General features: G+C 37.0%; 1 protein-coding gene across 1 annotated transcript in view; it reads right to left on the bottom strand.

Moving 5' to 3' along the window:
• The window catches only part of FIG4 (FIG4 phosphoinositide 5-phosphatase), a 79866-nt gene that overhangs the window by 44911 nt on the left and 10805 nt on the right, over nucleotides 1-24150 (bottom strand). The window contains exons 2-12 of the mRNA XM_084889872.1: nucleotides 21780-21878; nucleotides 19933-20056; nucleotides 17031-17187; nucleotides 14924-14974; nucleotides 11465-11613; nucleotides 8567-8695; nucleotides 6665-6765; nucleotides 5069-5231; nucleotides 4579-4676; nucleotides 1858-1991; nucleotides 263-379 (exon numbers count right to left, since the gene is read on the bottom strand). Coding sequence (XP_084745998.1) covers nucleotides 263-379; nucleotides 1858-1991; nucleotides 4579-4676; nucleotides 5069-5231; nucleotides 6665-6765; nucleotides 8567-8695; nucleotides 11465-11613; nucleotides 14924-14974; nucleotides 17031-17187; nucleotides 19933-20056; nucleotides 21780-21878 — 1322 coding nt within the window. The remainder of the gene's footprint in view (nucleotides 1-262; nucleotides 380-1857; nucleotides 1992-4578; nucleotides 4677-5068; nucleotides 5232-6664; nucleotides 6766-8566; nucleotides 8696-11464; nucleotides 11614-14923; nucleotides 14975-17030; nucleotides 17188-19932; nucleotides 20057-21779; nucleotides 21879-24150) is intronic.

Raw genomic sequence — 24150 nt, 5'->3', positions numbered from 1 at the left:
TAAAAAATTTTACTTTACAGAAATATTTCATATCGTGTTTATTCCATGAAGCAAGATACAAAGACTCCATGGCTCCCATGTCAAGGAATAGAACCCTTGAGGAAATCTGATGCCCACAGTTACATGACCAGCTTGTCTTGTTTCCCCAAAGGAATAAATTTATCCATCTTCCAAGTAGTACAAACTGCTCATATTTAGAATATTTTTAACCCATAGAGCAAAATTCTTTAATTTATTTTAAGGTGTTAAACACAATACATACTTTTCATCTGGCCGCAAAATGCTACAGTAAGAATCAGGGCGGTTTACAAAGAAACCTGTTTTCTTCACCACATTCTCTGCGATCACATTCAGTCGATCAAGAACATTACACAGCTTGCTGTGGACAGGAGGAAGAACAAGAAGAACCCAAGTTTTAATACCTATTTATCCTCACATCCAAAGCAAATAAAGTCTATAGTAATGATATTCAGGGATTTCATCTTAAAAATCCCTGGTGTGTACGCAATAGGGACATTGTAGCAATTTCTAGAATGTAAAGTATTATTCAATAACTAAAATATTTGGTGCAAAGGGACACGAAAGGCCTGTAAATTAATATAAACTATTGGCAAACATTCCTCTTGGCATATTACATCTCTGCAAGAGCTTTTCCAAAGCCTTGCACTCCTCAGTCACATCAATGCCTGTTCATAAAATGACTAAAATGACTGTGAAAACAGCACAATGCATAGTGTGGGTGGCGGGTGAAGGAAATACTGGAATATTAATTAACATGAATGTCACCACTCTGTAATCAGGCTTATTATACTTAAGGAAAGTGTGTTGTGGGTGTATCTAACTACATTAAGAAAAAAGGTATAATGAGTTAAATGCAAAACAATAAAGTAATGTGTTTTTTAAAAACCTCAAAATAAACCCACTGTTTGCCTGATGCCTAGTTAATGAGTAAAAAGACAATACAAAGTTAATGAAAGAAAGTTCCTTGGAAATGTTCTGAATTGGATCATGACAAGTAAAAGAAGTGGGAACGCACCCTTGGTGGAAGTGAAGAAAATGGGGGGAGGAGGGGAATAACAAGAACAAAGACTCAAGAATGGGAGCCTGGCTGCCACATCGGGGGAGAGCATGAATTTCAGTTTTTCAGGAACAGAACAGCCCAGGGAATAAAAACATTATTACATTCTGGAACCAACCTGGTAATGAGTTTTAACATGAATCTAGTAGTGTAGATTTACTATAAACACTGGGGAGCTACTGCAGGTTCATCCATGAGTGAGATCATCTGAAAGGTATCAGAGAAAGCGACTCAACAGGGCCAGAGAATAAAATAGAAAAAAGTGAAATGAGTGCCCTTATGGAAAAGGAGTGGAGTAGGGATCTTCTGAAATGACTAGCTAGTGCAAAGAGAATTTATGAACGGTATAAAGAGGACCAGAAGCCCTAGCTAGTTTGGCTCAGTGGCTAGAGTGTAGGCTGTAGACTGGGGGCTCCTGGATTCTAATCTGATCAGGGGTACATGTCCGGATTGCAAGCTCAGTCCCCATTGGGTGGGGTGGGGGTGGGGGGGGAATGTAGGAGACAGCCAATCAATGATTCTCTCTCATCACTGATGTTTCTATCTCTCTCTCTCTCTCCCTCCCTCTGTGAAATCAATAAAAACAATATATATATTTTTTAAAGTGGACCAAAAAAAAAGAATTGGTCTATTAATTTAAGCTCTCAACAGCCCTTCAACAGGTTCATAAAGAGAACTGAAAGAGTAACTTTTACTTTACCATAGAGATCAGCTTTCTGCTCTTTGACGTCACAAGAAAAAGGAAACTATCACAACCAGACAGGTTATTATCTGCTCACCTTTTGGTGTACTTGGCCATGTCCCAAGGAATGTAAATGATGGTGTGCTCGGGAGGCAGGAACTGGTTGAGGTACGTCACAGCAGCTACAAGTTCTTCACTCAGAATTCTCTCATGCTTTCTTTTCTCTCGTTCCTTTGTCAGATAGTAAACATGTTCAGTGTTCTAATCACTTTTAAGTCAGAGGAACAGAGTTCTAACATTTTTGCTTTTCACACAAGACAAGACAAAAAGCCTACGTCTTAAAGACACTGACATGAAACCTGCCTATGAAAATTGAAAGGCTGTGGTACATCTACACCGTGGAATCCTGTGTGGCTGCAAAAAGGAAGGAGCTCTCACCCTTTGTGAGAGCATGGATGGACCCGGAGATTATTATGAAAAGCAAAATAAGCCAGTCAGAGAAAGACAAGTTTGACATGCTCTCACTCACGTGTGATTACTTTTTAGTTGTCATGAAATTAATTAGATAACCACTGTGGAAACAAAAAAGAGTATCTATTTTGTACAGCTAAATAAATCAACTGGGGAAATTAGAAAAGAGTTAATTTAAAACAGTGTTATATCACTGTTTAGGATACGCATATTTAGCTTATTTTTGCAACTGAGAAAATTAAATTATATATCTGGAATTTTTCTCAAAAACACTTAATCAACTAGGGAAACAAAAACTTTTTAAAATTTTTATGTCAAATCTGACATTTTATGAGATGGACAGGAAAGATTATTTAATCAACCTTTGATCATCTCTATACAAAGAATCTGCTTTATGCACTGTCTGCCCACAGTGGTAGTGGATGGGCTAGTCATCCTCCTTAGGGTCACAGACCCCTTTAACGACCAAATGAAAACTTCACATATAGAAGTGATTTTGCATGACATTTCAAAGGATTCAGAGCCCCTATTAAAAACCTTTGATGTACATTTATGCTTGATCTCAGGTTGATTTTCTATTGATCCCTGTAGCAGCATTGAAGGCGTATGGATTGCTGCAAAATGTCTGTCAACCAGTGCCTCAAATTTCCACAATCAAGATGTGGGGATTAGCCGAAACCGGTTTGGCTCAGTGGATAAAGCGTCAGCCTGCAGACTGAAAGGTCCCAGGTTCGATTCTGGTCAAGGGCATGTACCTTGGTTGCGGGCACACCCCCAGTACGGGGTGTGCAAGAGGCAGCTGATGGATGACTCTTTCTCATTGATATTTCTAACTCTCTATCCCTCTCTCTTCCTCTCTGTAAAAAAATCAATAAAATATATATTTTTAAAAAGAGGTAGGGAGCTCACAACACAGGGTAAAAGAGAAAAGAACCTAAGGAAACTATTTCACTTTAGTAACTTCATATAGAGGCAGAATAAAGAGTAAATATCCTTGGTATCATTCTATACACACACATTCTTTGACTCCTTAATCACAAGTTAGAAAGGCTGTCTTGCCAATGAACTGAATAAATATCCTCTTTTATCCTACGAATAAAGTAATAACAAAAACAACAACATTTTGTTTCTATTTCACAAGTCAGTCACTTAATCTCCAAACTATTTTTAGTTAATCTTTAGTTATTGTCAGGATTTTTATGACAATGGAAAAATAGGCTGGCCTTTAAATATTAAAACAAAAACAAAAACCAAATGTACTTCTGAGAAATCTGGGCAAGAGAACACTTTACAAATCACATGTATCAGATATCATTTCCTGAATCTGTATATTTAATAGAGAATTATTTCAAAGGTCATAGACTGAATCTCCATTTAACTATAGCTTCTAACCAACTATCAGTAGTCTATAACATAAAGAATATCTACAATTTAGGTGAATATTTATATTCCAATAATACCTTATAATTTAGTGTTTTAGCAATAATATATTTTTATACTATCAACATGTTATTCTCTATACATTTGCTAGAAAAGTGTTCATGACGGTCTTTATTATTAGAGCTGTCTTACTTTAATTTTTCAATTATGTATATTATAGCTTCTATTCAATACGAGGCTGAAGTTACAGATCATCCAGCTATTGCCTTATATTGTTCTGAGTTGATGGGGGAGAGACGTGAAAATGAAATTTCTGAGATTCTTTCAATTCACTTCATTGCAACAAATACAGATACAATTTATTATCTGGTCTCCCTGTCCTCCATCCTAGGCCTTTGTCCTGCATACCTACTCATACACAAGATACAGTGAGAAACAAGTGTACTCAGACAAGGAAGCAGAGAACTAGGGGGCGGGCTATGCCACCACTTTGTCCACCTGCTCTCGAGCCACAGCAGCACCCCAATTTCTGAATCTAACCTTTAGGTTCTATTTCTATGTATTAACTTGCCCAGGAGATCTTCTGATTATCAAGGGAACTGGCTGTATCAAGGCTGGGCTGTGGCTGTTTGATCTCCATCCTTCCTTCTCCAAGCTGTCCTGGAAACTAAGGCAAACTGTCACCCATATCTAGCTCACTCGAGGTTATCAGGAGACTGACACACGACATCACACTCTTCCCTTGGAAACATATCACTGATTCTGGTACCCACAGAAGAGGCCACATAATCTGAAGTCAAAGGACAGCACCTCAGACAGCTCAGACACAATGAGCCATCAGAGTGAGCTAAGTCTACAAGTCTCTCCTCCGGGGAGAGGTAACGCCAGCCTGTCAAACCCCTCGGTGCTGGGGAAAAGGTTGCCCAGTGGGACTGATTTCATAACCACAAAGGTGAGCACATCATACCTTCACTAAATTCAAGATGATGATGGGGGAGCCAAACCTCTGAAGCATCTGGTCAAAGTGAAGGGCAGCCACATGTGCAAATGGATCTGCCTGATCCACTAGGGAGAAAAAAGGGGGAAAGAATAAATACCAGAATGGAAACTATAAAGCAAGAACAAAGTAAAGGTTTTGTTTTGTTACTTAATGTTTACAGAAATGCAATTCAACTAATCCACTAGTTCCATTCCCAAATTCTTCTCAAGCTTATCAACACACTCATTCTTCATATATTGAACTTGAACGATTTCTTACATTTCTGAAGCAATTTACTAGCAGCCAAAATAAAAGAAAAATATATGTATGAAATAATAAAATTATCTTCTAAATTATCTTCTTTCTAGTACTAAAACTTTGTCAAAACAGAAGCACTTATGAGATTTCTCTGATAATAGTCAATTGTCTCTAAATGTGTATAAAGAAGAGTTACTATTAAAAATATTGTTCCACGCACAGGTAATAGGTGGTTTAGGCATCATAGTTGAAATATCCTGAGACCAGTACAAAGGAACTGATCCTCTAACTTGTACATAAGAAGAATAACTTCCTGCAGTAAAAGACATCACAGAAGCATCGCAGAGAATTTGTTCAGTCTCCACTTCATTTGCAACATCACCCTATAAAGAAAGACACATGAAAGATATTTTATGTGCTTAGACATTTTTTTTAAATATATTTTTATTCATTTCAGAGAGGAAGGTAGAGGGAGAGATAGAAACATCAATGATGAAAGAGATCACTGATAGGCTGCCTCCTGCATGCCTCCCACTGGGGACTGAGCCCGCAACCTGGGCATATGCCCTGACCAGAAATCGAACCCATGACCTCTTTTTTCCCTGAGTAGATGCTCAACTGCTGAGCTACACCTGGCTGGGCTCTTAGACATTTTTAATGAAAAAAATTTCAAGTACACAAATTATAATTCCTATTCTTAGAATGTTTTGAGAGAGATAAATGTTGATAAATTTTCATTGTGTATATTAGAAAAGGAAAACCATTATAATGCAATAAAGGAAGGCAATTAAAAATAACAGAGAAAAGACGAGAAAAAATGAAATAAAATAGTCAGTAATACAAATAGTGGAGAACATTTTGAGTGATACAAAAAGCAGAAATGGAAAGGGGGAAAAACAATTACATTGAATTGCATAGGAGGTTAGGAAGACCAGTGGAATATAAAAATTCAATTCTGAGAACCAAGGAGAAATTAAAGGACAAGAGTGAGAGTCACATAACATGTGATGGACAGAAGAAATAAAAAAGGGGTCCTGAGGTGGCTTTATCTATAAAAGGTTTATAAGGATATAACAAAAAATTATTTCAAAGGCATTAAAAACATGTCTGTTGGGTTACCCTATGACTATTCAAAAGTAAATATTATAACTACAAAATTCTGATTTTTTTAAAACTATTTTCATTGTTAATATAATTTTAAAAACAATGTTGCTTTTTTAAATCAGGATCAAAACCCAATGTCTCACTCACTCTGTCTACTCAAACATCATATATCTGTCTAAGACAAATTGTCTATTGAAAATAGAGATGGCACACTCAATGGGGTTTCCATGACTGATGGCAGAATAGATGAATTTCTGTTGCTTTTCTAGTGTGAACAGAATAAGGATTCTGCCTTGAGCCAAGCTAAAGCAGAGAGAAGAGGGTGAACAGTTTCCCATGCCTTCCTCTCCTTATTCTTCTTACCCAGGATGCACCTCCAACAAGTGCTCCCTCCACTTACTCCTTAGGTGGAGGTGCTTTGCTATTTTAGTCTCTGTACTAAATATGCACTACATACTAAATATGACAGAAAAGGTTCATCCTCCAAAGCATTAGCCATTTCCTAACTCCCTGAAGTGCTGCATAACTAGCTCTAAGACAACTGATTCCTCAGCACATCTGCATATGTCATATTTCTCACAAATTTCAGATACCCTGGAAAACTATTCTCTTGATAATGTCCCAAACTAAGACATTCCACTTTCTAAAATTCTTCTTCACTTCATCTGTCAGGAAAGTTGATGTAAAAGGTTAAAATGCTAGCAGCACTTACCTCACAGTTTGCACCTCTCTTGAGAAAACGGGTCCCCGCGAACTTACTGGATCTTCTAGCTATTAGAGTGACATACACTGGTCGCCCATAGATCAACAGCTCTTAGACATCAAGTTAAAGCTCTTCAGCATTCATGACAGTCACACCAAACCAAGAGAATCATTATACCTTCAATACATATTTAAATACATCTTGTTGAGTAGATTAAAGAATGCCCAAAAGCTACACCCAATTATGAACTGCACCGGGTCCAACTGTTCATCTGAATGGTGCAGGTATTTAAGGCAAAAATAGACCTCCCTAAGAAGTGGTTTCCAAGAATTTCAGAGGAAATGGTAACTGGGTGTAGGAATGCTGCTCAGAGGAAGCCCTGGTCTGTCCTTGTACCAACTAAAGGATGTAAATAGGTACAACGAATCCTTCCTTAGTCTTCAGAGGTCATACAACCCTCAAAGAGAGCACATGTCACCTACTAGGCTATTTAAACTATGAAGCACTATATCATACACAGGGAATGGAATATGAAAGTGATTCAAATTTGTCACCTAACTGCAAAAACTGAACGCTGTGAACTGTTTAACCAATAAAATTAGTTACTTTATTAGTACTTATACCATTTTACAGAAAATGAAACTGAGGCTGAGAAAGTTTAATGAGGTGACACAGCAATACTAATAAAGTAACTAATTTTATTAAGTTGGGAGGACTAGGTCAGGTAATGTATATAAAAGTAATGTGTGGCCTGTAGAAAACGTTTAATAAGTAGTAGTAAGAAATTTTATCATCATAGAATCTTCCAGAATTCATTAAATTCTTGATACTAGGAGATAGATTCATCATTTAAAGTAATGAGCTTTAAAGTTATAATCTATTATGCTATTTTCATCTTTAAAATAGGTCTTTAAAAATCTAAGACACAAGGAAGAATGTCAACTAGGTGACATGCTAGGTGCACAAATCCCCTATGTGATTTCAAAAGGGTGTGGGGAAAACCTAAACACCACTTTCCAGAAAGTGTACACATTGCCTTTCTAAACCTCTAGTTAATCTCTAGTTATAGTCAGACTGTGGGGAGGATCCATTTGAGATTCCCCTATGAAGCACAGGAAAGAAAAGTTTTCAACATAGCTAGAAAATGGAATAAGAGGGGGGAAAGTATTTATAAAATTGAACTCACCACCTTAACCCAAGGCTACTTCTAGTATCCTATCCCTTTCCAGTCAGGCTTTCCTTACCTTATGCCTGAACCACTGCAATTTTTCCTAACTCATGTCCCTTTTTCTAGTCGAATTTTACTTAATAGCTTGAAAATCGCTGTCAACTCAAGCTTCCTACATCACCTTCCTGGAAAAAACTTTTAAAAGTTCTAGCATCAAAGTCCATAATCTGACCACCAAAGCAATCTGGGGACTGACTAGTTGAGTCCCTCCTACCAAGCCCTTCCTACTACATTGTACCTCCCGTGGGGTTTAAACACAAAAACACGCCCATGAACTTTCCCCCTCACGGTGCTCCCTCAACCCACAGTCTCACTCCCTGCTCACTGCTAAGGCCTGGCTTTGTTTAGGGCCCAGGCCAAGTTCACCTTTTCCTGTGAGCCTGCCCCATCCTCCCCACCTGTGATTCTGCTCCCTTTCTCAGATAAGAATGATACTATTACCACATAACTTACAATTTACATTGCATTTTCTTCCTTATTTTTTATCTTTTTGTGTACAAAATAGATCTGTTCAAGTGACCTATATTCCTCTTTGTATTTTTACTACATGGCATTGTGGGTAAGTTTGCCAGCTGGGCACACAGCATGATGATTATAATCTTATAATTCATAGATAGCTTTCTACAAATTGGTACAGCATGAGGTTAATATTGCATGTCCTAATCTTTTTTTAAAAAGGATACTTGACTGTCCACAGAACCCATGAATAATATACAATAGCCAGTCACGATGCACAGTATTCTTAATTATATCCAGAAGTTCACCATTCCACACATACTTCATATAAGGCTCACCACAGATCCCAAAAATACCTGAAAAATAAAAGTCGGTATCAGAAAGATGAGGAAATTGGTTGGCACTCAGCTCATTTTTAAGACCTTAAACTTCTGTTTTTAATTTCAGAAAAAAATGGCTGATTAATAGCATTGCCATTTTCAGTGGATATAATTCATATAATTGTCTGGAACATTGTGCTCATACTACACAAAGTCCAAGAATAAACACATTTTCTGACTTGTGAGCGTTTTTAACCTAAGAGAAAAGACAATGATAGAGAAATTAAGGACACAAACAAATACATGAATAAGACTGAGAGGTAGTGCAGAGCAGGGTTTGGGAGCACCGCTCTGGGGTCAGAGTGCCTGGGTCCCAATCCTGGCTGAGCAGATGACAGGTGTGAACAAAAGTGTCACTTGCTATCTCAGTGCCACTTGTACCTATATCATGTGGCTGCTGTAAAGATGAACTACGTTGATAATGCACATAAAGGCCTGAGAACACACCTGGTGCCTTAGTGATACTTTCATAGTGATAGTCATTATACAAGGCTTTTTCTATATAATGTTTAATCTGATCAAACACAATTTCAGCATATTTAGATGCATTTATTGAACATCAAAAGTTCTATGAAATGCAAAATAAGAAATAAATATATTTATAAGAAAAATGGTTTAAAAGATTGCAACAGTTCTAGATAGCAGGTAATCAACATTATTTTTCTTCTCAAAACAAGATACAGCAAGAGTGTATATTCTATGACAAATACACTTGTTTTGATTCATAAAAATTAACTCTTCTCTGACCTTTTAAGACATTACACAGAGCATGTATAACACAGACATGGATTGGAGTTCTGTCTTTGCCACTTGTCAGCTCTGTGACCTACGGCAAGTTACTTAACATCTTTAGAACTCAATTTGTTAAACTGTAAAATGATAATACTACTACTATTCACCTCTGAGATACTGTTCAAATTAAATAAAATCATATATGCTAATCAGATGACACTGGGATGGAGAGATTATCTTGAATTACCCAGGTAGGTCCACTGTAATCAGGGTCCTTATAAATGAAGAGGAAAACAGAAGTGTTATCACAATGTAACATGAAAAAAACCTTGGCTGCCCATTGATGGCTTTGAGGACAGAACGGTGCCATGAGCCAGGAAATGCAGGAAGCTTCTAAAAGATGGAAAGGACAAGAAAACAAACTTTCCCCTACAATTTTAAGAAAAGAATCCAGCTCTGCCCACACCCAAATTTTAGTCCACTGAAAACTACTTTGGACTTCTGACTTCCCTAAGATAGTAAATCTGTATAGTTTTAAACCATTAAGTTTTGGTAATTTGTTACAACGTCTATAAAAATCTAACACACACTGTTACTCATATCTATCAAGTACAATTGCTCTAGAGATAGTAAAAAATGAAGTGGCTTCAGAGGCTTAATTCAGATCCCAGACAGATATTCAATTTTTATTTAGGATGACATGTAGTGCAAATTTACTACTACTTTTAGATTTTCTATTACTAAGGGCGATATTTAGAAGAAATAATACAAGCAAATGTTCAGGCACCCATTATTTTACTCTCCACCTGTCTCTAGCAGTATAGGTTACAATTCACATATCTGAATCAGGGCAAATTTCTGTGATCTGGATGTTCTGGGGTAGGGAGGGTGCACTGGGTTTGATCTTAGCTCAAGTGATAGTAAATCTAATAAACTAACAACAGTTAAGGGCAACGACAGAAATGACATTCAGTTAGTAACAGTCTAAGTCTTCTTAGAGGGGACCAGAACCTTTAGCAAAATGTGAATAGAGCACAGCCTCTTCTTGAGGGTCCTGCAAGGACAAACCTTCTGGAACTTTACATTACATTCTACCTCCTATACCCACATCTTCATCACTCTCACTTACGCTGCATAGAACAGGGCTCCCAAGACACTCCTGACTTGCTACATATCCCATAGTAAGTTCAATTCAGCTAAACTGTCTTAGCTTTAGGTCTGAAACAATTCCCTCACAACATTCACTTTAGCAATGCCTCTGGCTTTAGAGTTCTAGACCAACTCAAAAATCTAGGGGCAAAGCTACGGATTCCAGGATCTCCAGGGTCATCCTAGACTGGTCACGCAACAGTCTTGCAGTGGTCCTGGCAGAAGCAAAGCCTATGAGGGACCAGTGGGTCAAGCTGGGACCACAGTAAGAATAGCCTCTGAGCTGCTCCTGGACACTGGTCATGTGATGTTAATCTCAGGCCTCAGTTTCCTACTTAGTCTTTATTTCTTCGAAAGTGCATTTTACCAACTAAGCAGTTTTTATGAGGATTAGGGGTTTTGTATATAAATGTCTAGGACATGATAAATAACCCATGGTAATTTTTCCCTAAAATTCAGCCCATATTTAACTGGTCACTATGGGGTGATCGGGGGGGGGGGGGGGGGGGGAAGAGAGAAAGAGAGTGGTAGTGAGAATATTCCAATAATTAAAAACAAAATTCCTTATTTTCCCTTATTTTAACTTCATCAAAGTATAGACCTGAATGCATTCCATAAAAAGTACATAAAAATTGGCTATGAAATGTCAGCATAAAATTTTCTGGCTGGCTCACAAAATCACCTGATCATTAACGATTTCTATGAAAATGAATTGGTCAAGTTCATATATCCGAGACAACCTCGTGTAAGGACAAAGGGCAACGAGGGATGGAGATATATGAGGAAAATGTGAGTGAATTTAATGAGATGCCATTTCATGGAGGCGCACATTAACAAAGAGTAGATGTGCTGAAAACCACCTACCACTTCCTCCCTGTGTAATTAATCCTTCATCTTCAAAGATGTCAAAACTCTCCGAGCGAGTCTGGGTCGTTTCTGACTTTAACATCTCCAGGGGCATTCGCAAGACAGTGAGATTATATTGAAGAGAGTGGGACAAATCATAGCTGTAACTGAGAACAGAACTGGAATTTAATAAGAATTACAAAAGCAAAAGATATTTCACAGCCTTTGGCTCCCATATGGAATTAAAAACTGTGAACTAAATTACTTAGCAACTGTTACTATACCTAAAGGCAATGCTGTCCAAATAAGCACTGTAAAACATAGTGAACCATAAATATAATTGGAAATATAAAAATCACTGCATGACTTAGGCCTGTGCATGACTAGAAACATACAATACAACATGAGTAACCTACACTCATTGATTTGCAATGTGCATTCTTTTGCTTCACACTGAAATCAATCTAACTACATGGCCTTATGCAGAGGTGTCACACTCTCATGTATATCTGAATCGAGCTCTATTGATGTTACAATATCCACTACAACAGCACATGGTCTGTATTCCAGTTTAACTGTGAACAAAAATAATTCTATTCATTTTTAATGATGGTATCATAACTAACTTTTTTATTAAAAAGGAATAAGAATATAGCATAAGCCATTATAGTGAAACATGTTTTAGAAAGTAACAGCCACCCAAGTAATTATAAATAATTTGAACAGTTTGTGTAAATAAAATTTGGCTTTTAAGCCAAAAGAAACCCTTTAAATACTTATTTGATATAAGTAATAATTTTTATGAGTATCTCTAGTTATATGTATTTTAGCACATAATTTCAAAAGGTATCAAGACTTCTTTATGTTTATACAAATTTGTAAAATATTTTAGTCATATTTTAAGACACATTATTTCAATCACTACTTCATCTTTAATTTTCCATGTAACTTGTTGAAATTGATTTTATTACTTCTGTGAAATTCAATTTTACCATAATTATCTGATGATACCACAATTCTAATTTTACTACCATTTAATCTCACATGGATAAAAACATTGGTTTTTCGATCTCAGGAAAAAAAAAAAAAATACTTAGGAGTACATTTTACCAAGGAAGTGAAAATTCTGTATGCTAAAAATTATGACATTGATGAGAGAAATTAAAGTAGACTTAAGTAAAAGGAAAAATATCTTGTGCTTATGGATCAGAAGAATTAAAACTGTTTAAATGCCCATATTACTCAAAGACATCTATAGATTTAGTGCAATCCCTATCAAAATTCCAATGACATTTTTCACAGAAATAGTAAACTAAAAAGCTCTGCACAGAAGAAAGTCAGCAAAATAAAAATGCAACCATGGAATAGGGAAAAATAATACCTGCAAACCATCTATTTGATAAAGGATTAATATCTAAAGTACACAGGGAACTCAGACAACTCAATAGCAAAAAATAAACAATCCAAATAAAAGTGAGAAAAGGATTTGAATAGACAAAGAAAAATAGCCCACAAAATTAAGAAAACATGCTCAACATCACATCAGTGAAGTGCAAATTATAACCACCTTACACCTGTTAGAATGTCAAAAAGACAAGAAACAAGTGCTGGCGAGGATGGTAAGGGAACCCTTTGTACTGTTGGTGGGAATGTAAATTGGTCTAGCTGCTATGGGAAACAGTATGGAGATTCCTCAAGAAAATTAAAAGTGGAGCTACCATATGATCCAGCAAGCTCATATCTGGGTATATATACAAAGAAAATGAAATCACTATCTCAAAAAGACATCTGCACCTCCATATTCATTGCAGGATTATTTGCAATGGCCAAGATGTGTAAACAACCTAAGAGTCCATTAACGAATGAATATATAAAGATGTGAACAAACACACACAGGCACACGTGCATGCATGCATAATGAAATGTTATTCAGCTAGAAAAAGAAAATCTTGCCTTTTGTAGCAACATGAATGGATCTTGACAGCATTATGCTAAGTGAAATAAGTCAGACAGAGAAAGACAAATACTCTATGTTCTCAGTTATATGCAGAATATAAAAGAACTGACCTATAGATAGTAGAGTTGTAGTTGGTAGTGGGAATGGGAGATGTTGGTCAAAGGGTAAAAACTTCCACTGTAAGACAAATAAGTTCTGGGGATTAAATGCACTGCACAGTAACTATAACTAATGATATGAATTATATACTTGAAACTTGTTAAGAGTAATCTTAAATATTACCACACACACAAAATCAAAATTATGCAAGGGGTAATATGTGTCAACTAACCTTATTGTGGTAGCCATTTTGCAGTATATACATATATGTGATCATCACATTGCATACTCTAATTTTATATGTCGATATCTCAATGAAGCTGGGGGGTGGAAGAAGTTTTTTACTTGAAACAATAAATTCTTCCTATTTAAAACAATTGCTTTATGCTAGCTAAATCTTAGGAATGTAGTATAGTGTTGTATTATTTATTTGTTTGTTTTTAATCCTCACCCAAGGATATTTTTTCAATGATTTCTAGAAAGAGTGTAAGAGAGAGGAAAGGACAGAGAAATATCGATGTGAGAGAAACACATCGATTGGTTGCCTCCTGCATGAGCCCTGACCAGGGCCCAGGCTGGGGAGGAGCCTGCAACTGAGGAGCACGCCCTTGACCGAAATCGAACGCGGGACCCTTCAGTCCACAGGCCAAAGCTTTTAGTATAGTGCTTTTTAAAGCTTACTTACGAGACACACAAACTTTACTACATATTTTTACTAATGGAATGACTCAGTCACAAGTCAAAATGGGGATGCAGACAAAGTTGAAAAACATGAAGAGAAAAACCACCAAGCTTCAAAATTAACTCACAGATGCTATAAACATAAAATTAAGCAATAAAGACTAAAAACAGATGATTGAGACAAATACAATGAACTCTACACCCAATAAACATTAGTGGAAGTGAAAATTATTTCTTTAAAAGCCCTTCAGGACACAGTCCTACTTTCAAATCATTAACTTCCTTCAGGGTTTTACATCAGTGAAGACAAAACCACGCTTACATAGTAGATATGTTTTAGTTATTTCATGGGTAAATGCTTAATTACACTAACAATTTTAAAACAATGCAAAGTACCCCATTCAGTATATGACACCAATAGCTACAACACTCTAGGTCCTCTTTTGGTCCCTGTGACTCAGGTCCGAGCTGGTGCATGCTATTTTGTGTTCTACTGTTTAGTTTTGACAGTATTCTGATAGATTTTTCCACTTAACACAACTCTGTATTTATTAGGCCTACGTACTGGTCACATCAGTGGAAGTATAATACTCTATCGTGATGTTCCATTATAACTTCGTATTGTTTTACTGTTGGCCACTTAAAAAAAAATACAAAAAGTACTGATGTGTCCTCTGATTCTGTTTTTACCTCCTAAACATTTTATTGGCTGAAAGGAGAAAAACTAAGCTCAAGCTTACCTAAAGTAAAAATTGCTGGATAGATCCACATTTTGAAATATTCTTAGGTACCTAAGGAAAAAAAAAAAAGCATATTATTATTTTTTTCATAGCTTAATATATACTCAAATGTACATTTATGTTTGTAAATATACTCATTAAAACTGAGGAATTCAATCCATAACTGGACAAAAGATCTCATCTGAAGCAATTTCTGTGTGTGTGTGTGTGTGTGTGTGTGTGTGTGTGTGTTAGTCCTTACTTAAGGATATTTTTCTATTGATTTTTAGAGAGAGTGGAAGGGAGGGGGGGAGATAGAGAGAGAGAAACATCTATGTGAGAGGGGAACATTAACTGGCTGCCTCCTGCATGCACCCTGACTGGGGATCAAGCCTATAACCAAGGTACATGCCTTTGACCAGAATCAAGCCTGGGACCCTTCAGTCTTCAGGCCAATGCTCTATCCACTGGGCCAAATGGCTGGGGCTGAAGCAATTTCTAAGTTTGTTGATCATCCCTTCAGAGAACCATAACCTTGCATTGGACCATTCCCTCATCACTGATTATGCCACAGAAGGAAAATCATGTATTTGCATGGGGCACTTGGAATTGTTTTTACCAGGTGCTTTGCAAATGCTTTGAAGTTGGAGATAGGAGAGTAACTAAAATAAATAACCAAAATGTTTCTGAACCACCATAATTTTACATTGGAAAGTGTTTTAAATTGAAAAAAAAAATGTATATAGAAAAAATATCCACATATCTACCACTCACGATAAATGGTAAAATTTTTCCATATTCATTTTAACTTTTTAAAGATTTTTTATCACAAATTTTTCTAAAACATTTTTAGTAAGTGGTAGACATGATGACACCTCACTCCTAAATATTTTAGTACATACAGGGTGTCCCCAAAAATGTGAACACATTTTGAATGATTACAAAGTCAGTATTTATTAGCATACAGTTTATTTTCAAAATTTAAAAGAATATACAGAAATGAATAATTTTTTTTGTCAATGCCTGTTTCCAAACTGATGACCATTTTGGTCCAAGCACTGCTGATAATGTGAAGCAATGGAATCACAAACATCAAAAATCATTTCATTCATTATTTGTGTGCTCTTAATTCTTCGACTGTTGCCAGTTTTGTACCGTAAACTTTATATTTTATGTATCCCCGTAAAAAAATGTCTAGTGGCACTTTCGGATAAATTTTCATTGTTCAAAACTTAGTCTGGCTTCACCCATTATTTCAAATCACTTAAACCTGAAAAGGAGTGAATATTAAGTGAGTTATCAGCTGTTAAAGTGTGTTTACATTTTTTGGGACACCCTATATCTATTATGATAAAAACAATCTTGTAAATAATCACAATATCATTATTACAACCAAATTTTTATATTAATTCAATTTTATCTTGTCTATAATAATCCATATGCAAACTATTCCAATAAATTCCTTAAGAGCTCTGTGTATGTATAAATGCACATGCATGCATGCACACATTTTAATCCAGAATTCAACAGAAATTCAAGTATTACATTTGGTTGTCATATCTGTTCTAAATTCTAGAACAGTCATCTGGCTTTTTCTGTCTTTGTTAACAATGACATTTTTGAAGAGCCCCAACCAGTTGTCTTACCAAATGTCTCACCATATGGATTCGTCTGATTTTTCCTCATGTTTAGATTCAAGTGAAATATTTTAAGCAAGAAAACTTATACAGGTAATCTGTGTCCTTCCCATTGTTTCACATTAAGAAGCAAATAATGTCAGTTTTGTCTCATTCTTGGTAATGGTAAGTTTGATCATTTGGTTAAGTATGTTTGCCATTTTGTTCCTCTTTGTAAATAATAGAGAGATTCATATAGTATATGTTGAGACTGAACGAATATTCTATTTATCAATAATAACTTCCCACCTAATGCTTTCAAACAGCCATTGTTGATCCTCACCTGAATCAACTGTTATAATGGAGGTTTTTAATAGCTCTTAAACAAAAATTATAGAATTGTAAGCCAATATTTTATATTTTTAACATAACATTTATAATCTGTTGACTATATTTTGCTTTCTATTTTATCTAACACATTTTTTAAAATAGTAATTACCATCAGCACATACCTAGCTTCATCAGGATGAGTAATTCGTACTGAATCGTTGGGTATATAGATCATATTTGTATCTTCAATCTTATATATTGCATGACCTCCAATATCTGCCATCTTCCTTCTTTTAGTTATTAACACAATATAATAGCCTTCTAAAAACCTGACAAAACCTAAAACAAAAAAACAAATGTTTCCTAAACTTAGTAATGTTTTTATACACACATTTATAAGGCAAAATAATTTTGACATATTTCCAACTTTATTTCACTCTTTGGTTTGGAACCATACAAATTTTCAGTCATCTTAGAATTATTCTCTAGAAAAATCTATATTAACATTTATCACACTTAAAATCTAACTCTAGACCAATGGTTCTCAACCTTCCTAATGCCCCGACCCTTTAATACAGTTCCTCATGGTGTGGTGACCCCCAACCATAAAATTATTTTCATTGCTACTTCATAATTGTAATTTTGCTACTGTTATGAATTGTAATGCAAATATCTATGTATTCCGATAGTCTTAGGTTCTAGAGCAGTGGTTCTCAACTTGTGGGTCCCAAAAAAGTAGAGGTATTGAGCAAACAAAACAATATACCCAGCAATTGCATAGTCTTCATGCAATCTTCCACAAATACCACTTCTGATAGGCAAGCTTTTTATGAATGTTGGAGCATTATAAAGTTATATTCTATGTCAAATTATTGGAATGCATGTTCTATATTGGTGAGAAAGACTATATATACTAATGCTTAGTTGGATTAAGTGCTCAGTAATACACTAGTTACAATATAGTCTTGGTTAAAAAAATTTTGCCCCTTCACCCCCAATATTTTGCTTTGGGAGTTAAAACTAACTCTCTAGCTATTAATGGTGGCTGGGGCAATCTGGCCTCACTCAACAACTCACCAATGTTCCAGGACCCGCAGACATCTTCATGTCTATGCCTTTGCTGTCACCCCAACTAGACTGCTCTCCTCTCTTCTCTGCATCCACCCAAATCTTGTTCCTCCTTTAGCATCCAGCCAGAGTCTCAACTTTTCCAGGAAATCTTCCTTGGCTGTTCCAGATCAAGTAACCTACTTCCTATGTGATAGTCTCCAACACCATTTAACTTTTACTACATAGCTTGGCTCTTAATTACATTCTTGGAGTTGTTTCATGTGGTTTTTGTCCCTCATCCTAGTCCAATTATCCAAATACCCCATCCTAGAGACATCCTCAGTGCAGCAGAAACAGATTCATTAACTCACTGCAATGAGGAACAATGCACACCAGAGGACCTGTGGGCACTCATAAATGCCCCACAAGCCAGAGCGCAGACTCCTTACAGGCCAAACCCATATCTATATCTATTCATGAATAAATAAAGGAGTTATTATAAGATGTAAGGGAAGAGGTCAGGTAACATTTAAATGAAGAGGCCCCAATCACAGCAGGACTGTATGTAAAGAGATCAACTTCAAGTCTGGACTGTGAAGCCAACTCAGGGTACCATTTCCTTGAAAAAAACAGCACAGCTGTGGATTACTGTCCCCAGAAACCCCTTATCCAAAGCCCTGCATCTGAGCTGCAAATCATGGCTGCTTCTCGGTGTCAAAGTGACTTACACCATCCAGGAAAGAAGGGAATGCTTTGTCTCACTGACATAATTGCAAACAGATAGTCTGTGATTCTAGAAGACAAAGTTTCTCACTGAGTAAGAAAGCAGTGGTCATTTAAAGATGGGGTGATGACATTTGATTCTGCAGCAGGCCCTGGGGAGAAATTCCTGTCCATTTTAAAGCTGGTTTTACCTGTATCTGTATTTTTCCGGCTGATAAATGACAGGGCAGATGTTCACAGTGCAAGCTCATTTTTACTTTTTCACTCCTCAACAAGCCAGACAGCAGACTCCTCAAATGCCCAAACCATTTCTATATTATTTGTTCGTATCCTATATAAAACTGAGTACAATGCTGAGCATATAGCATCCTAACTACTAAAAGAGTAATATGTAAATTGACCATCACTCCAAGACACAAGATGGCCACCCCCATGTGAATACAAGATGGCCACCACAAGATGGCCTGCAGGGGAGGGCAGTTGTGGGCAGTTAGGGATGACCAGGTCAGTAGAGGAGGGCAGTTGGGAGAGAATAGGCCTGCAGGGGAGGGCAGTTGTGGGCAATGAGACCAGCAGGAAGCCCAGTTAGGGGTGACCATGCCAGCAGAGGAGGGCAGTTGGGGAGACCAGGTCTGAAGTGGAGGGCAGTTGTGGGCAATCAGGCCAGCAGGGAGGGCAGTTAGGGTTGACTGGGCCAGCAGAGGAGGGCAGTTGGAGGGGACCAGGCCTGCAGGGGAGGACAGTTAAGGGTGACCAGGATGGCAGGGGAGGGCAGGTAGGGGCAATTGGGCCAGCCAGAGAGCAGTTATACATCAATCAGGCTGGCAGGGAAGTGGTTAGGGGGTGATCAGGCTGGCAGGATGAAGTGGTTAGGGGTAATCAGGCAGAGGCAAGCAAGCGGTTGGGAGCCAACAGTCCTAGATTGTGAGAGGGATGTACAACTGCCCGTTTAGGCCCGATTGGTCAGACATCCCTCAAGGGGTCCCAGATTGGAGAGGGTGCAAGCTGGGCTGAGGGACAAGCCCCCACCACCACCAAGTGCATGAATTCCATGCACCAGGCCTCTAGTATATTATATAAAGGCTGTTTCATATCTGATTAGTGGATAATAAAGATTTAAACAACCAATGCCACAGATGATGGGTTATAATTATAAAGCTATATAGGTTTGCAAGCTATAAGTATTCTATGTAGATTAAAAAGAAAGAAAGAAAGAAAGAAAGAAAGAAAGAAAGAAAGAAAGAAAGAAAGAAAGAAAGAAAGAAAGAAAGAAAGATAGAAAGAGGTAGAAGAGGGAGGTACATTTCTTACCTACAACACCAAAAGCTGAAACAGCTCGAAATAACCCGGAGGACCCTTTCTGGCCCATCTTTGTTCTGTTTCCTAGATCCAATCGGCCAAGGAGCTCCCTCACTTCTTGTGGAGTATATACATGCTGAAAATAAGCAAACTTAATCTGTAAGGTTGTGCTTACTTTTTCGATTGAGTTTTATTTTTTACCCCTGAAAATTAAAAGTTTCCTGTATGAATCATTAGCTACTTCACAGAGAAGTATATGTAATAACTGCAGGAATAAGCTACAATTTTAAAAAGCAAACACATTCTTCGATATTAGCAATTGAGAGTAGTTAGTGGTTCATGTTGCTATACTAAAAACTATCAAAACCTTATCTTCTGAACCAGAGGTTTAAAGGATCCCCAGACAAATTTCAAAAAATCTGTAAACCCCTTAAAATTATATGTCAAGTTTTGGTTATATGTGTAGATGTGCATTTTTATAAGGGGGCCCATAGCTTGTCTTAGATTTTTCAAAGAGATTCCTATCAACCACTCCTTTCCCCAAATAAAGCCAAGAATTATTACATTATCTTACTAAAAAACTCCCATATTTAAGGGTGGGAGAGACCATACCAGGAGTGCAGGAAATCACAAAATAGCATGTATCTAAAATTATTATACACAGAAAATAATTTTGCAAGAGCTTAGTGAAAATGGGTTCAAATTTTCTAATTCATGAAAAATAAAATAAAGCTACTAATATATTTGAATAAAATCAGGAAATTACTTGGATTCAGAAAAATTCACAGACAGGAACGTTAATACAAAAGTAGGCTCTCTCACTTGAAAGAGCTAAAATTAACTGTTCATCACCACCATACTGCATTTCTCTTTTGACTAACAACCTCATGTTTTTGTGCTGCCTGAATTGAGTCTCATATTCCTGACTCTGGATAATGTAACATCTGCAAAGAACAGTTTAACATTTCTCTAGTGCACAGCAAGTCATCAGAAGAGGGCTTACAGGTGATTGTTAGCAGCATCATAAAGTCTGCAGTCCTCTCTGACTTCGAGTATCTTTATATTAAAGCACAGTAAGAAATAATCTCTTCAGTAGATAGACTTATTAAGTTATTTGAATTATTAAAATGTCATCCCTTTAAGAAAATATATTCTTATCTTATCCAAAGAGTTTGCTTTGTAAAACAAATCAAAATGAGAAATAAAGGTCTGGCCCCAGGCTGTGTGGCTCAGTGTTTGAGCCTCGACTTATGAACCAGGTCACAGTTCACTTCCGGGTCAGGGCACATGCCCACATTGTGTGCTTGATCCCCAGTGTGGGGCATGTAGGAGACAACTGATCAATGATTCTCTCTCATCATTGATGTTTCTATCTCTCTCTCCCTCTCCCTTCCTCTCTGAAATCAATAAAAAATATTTTTAAATGAAAAACAAACTTGCTATACCACTTGACATCAGTAATTTCTAGAAACCACATAAGAGATTCAAATTCTAGCAACCATGAAAAATACTTGTAATTTTTAGATACATAATTAAAAAATTATATATCACTAGAAGGTGTAAGGATATTTGATATCCTTTTTTTAAAAATATATTTTATTAATTTTTTACAGAGAGGAAGAGAGAGGAATAGAGAGTTAGAAACATCGATGAGAGAATCATCGATCAGCTGCCTCCTGTACACTCCCCACTGGGGATGTGCCTGCAACCAATGTACATGCCCTTGACCGGAATTGAACCCGGGACCTTTCAGTCTGCAGGCCGACGCTCTATCCACTGAGCCAAACCGGTTTTGGCATTTGATATCCTTTAAACAAGTACCAAAGTTTCTGTTTGCGTTCACGTTTGCAGATACTTACCCTATCATCAATGATGACCAAATCCTTTGGTTCTGTTCTATCAATTTTCAAAACACGATATTTTGTTTCTGCATGGTTGCTCCCAACTAGAAAGTATCTCTATAAATAAAAAGGAATGTCATCAGTTTTATAAGGCATTCTGCTTTACACACATTTAATAACCAAATCAGTTTTTTAAATTAAATACATTAATAAAGGGAGGTTAATTTTTAAAAGAAATATTTCTATTTCTATATTTCTATATATTTCTATAACTGGCAGATTAAAAAAGGCTGATTCAAAAGGTTAATTTTAACAATGAAATATTCTTAGTGGTGCAAGCATCAGTCATATCTGAAAGGTACCCAGTAACTGAGTCAGATGAATTTAATTATATTATATAGAGACTAGAGGACTAGAGGCCTGGTGCATGAAATTATTGCATGGGAGAGGGGCGTCCCTCAGCCCAGCCTGAACCCTCTCCAATCTGGGACCCCTAGGGGGAGCAGCTGTCATCCCTCTCACAATGATGGCATCCCTCTCACAATTCGGGACTGCTGGCTCCTAACTGCTCATCTGCCTGCCGGCCTGATCGCCCTTAACTGCCCCCCCTGCTCAACCCCACTACACCTCCTTCCCCTGCCAACCTGGTCGCACCACACAGCCTGCTTTTCAGTCGTTTGGTCATCCCTCACTAACCCCCCCTCCACCACCCCCACCCCTCCCGGCCTTGTCTCCCCAAGCAGCTTGCTATTCGGTCATCTATCCTGTTGTTTTGGTCATGACAGCCCCTGGCTTTTTATATATTAGGATTAACCTTACTGATGGGAGACTGATGATTGAACTCTGCCAGGAAGGAGCAGCTCTGGTAAGAATTAGAAAGTTCCACATATAATTAGGAATGCTGACACAATTATCACTATTAAAATATTGATATTTTTTTAAGTAAGTCTTTACAAATATTCTACAGAAGACTGAAAATTACTTTTTTTAAAAATATATATTTTATTGATTTTTTTTTTTACAGAGAGGAAGGGAGAGAGATAGAGAGCTAGAAACGACGATGAGAAAGAAACACCGACCAGATGCTTCTTGCACACCCCCTACCGGAGATGTGCCCACAACCAACGTACATGCCTCTGACCAGAATCGAACATGGGACCTTTCAGTCCACAGATCGATGCTCTACCACTGAGCCAAACCGGTTTCGGCTGAAAATTATTTTAGTATAGCAACTCTAGAAATCCACCACGAAGTTCTATAAAACATTAAAATGGGTGTACTTTCCTAAATGGCTTTTTATAGACAAGCTACAAGAAATAATTAATATTCTTTCTTTTCTGAAACACTTCCTTGAAGCATGGTACCTGAAAACATTAGTCTTCTTATATGAATACTGAGAACAAAATGAATAATAAAACTGTAGAAAAATAATAATCTTATATTTAAATAAGAATCCATTTAAGAAAACCTAAACAGCCAAGACCGGTTTGGCTCAATGGATAGAGCGTCGGCTTGGGGACTGAAGGGTCCCGGGTTCGATTCCGGTCAAGGGCATGTACCTTGGTTGCGGGCATATCCCCAGTAGGGGGTGTGCAAGAGGCAGCTGATCGATGACTCTCTCTCATCGATGTTTCTAACTCTCTATCTCTCTCCCTTCCTCTCTGTACAAAATCAATAAAATATATTAAAAAAAAAAAAAGAAAAAAAAAAAAGAAAACCTAAACAAGATGAATAATTTTAAAGCTGCATTTAAGAAAGTAAATAAAACTTAAATTGCATAGATAAATTCTTTAAAGACATTTTGCTTCAAAAATGTCCTTTAAAATGTGGTACATTTTCAACATTGCAAAAAAGGAAAAAACACTGCCGCAATGAAACTGGCATCTGACCATCTCATTGGTCAACTGAGATTAAAGATACACAAAGCAATTAAATAGAATTCTCCAGCTAAATGACCAAACTAAAGTCTGTAGACCATAGCAATTCAGAACAAGAAAGGTTAATGTCGGTTACTACAGATGTGAAGAATGTCCGTGGCATCAGGACCTGAACTGAGTCTCAAAGGATCAGTAAAACTTTTTAAAGTATCTCGGCCTTTTGGCTAAGATAAGTGAAGACTTTTTAAAGTATGCTTTCACGGTATATCAGAATATGAGCACTTGGTTTCATTGTTTTAACATTAATCTGTAGAAATAAGATTTGTTTTCTTACTAAGTATATATCTATTTATAAAGGTCTGATCTAAACTTCCGGGTTATAAAGAACAAAACTATATGTTAAAAGATGCTGGGTTCACCCATCTCAAGAAGAAGGCTAACCAAAGAACTGAATCAATCCCTCTTCCCCTAGGAGAGGCAGAGGATGGCAATGCCAGTTAGAATGAGGTAGG

Source organism: Pipistrellus hanaki (genome assembly GCF_964339955.1).
Source record: "Pipistrellus hanaki genome assembly, chromosome: 7".
Taxonomy (NCBI): Eukaryota; Metazoa; Chordata; class Mammalia; order Chiroptera; family Vespertilionidae; genus Pipistrellus; species Pipistrellus hanaki.
This window is presented reverse-complemented; position numbering and strand designations above follow the sequence as displayed.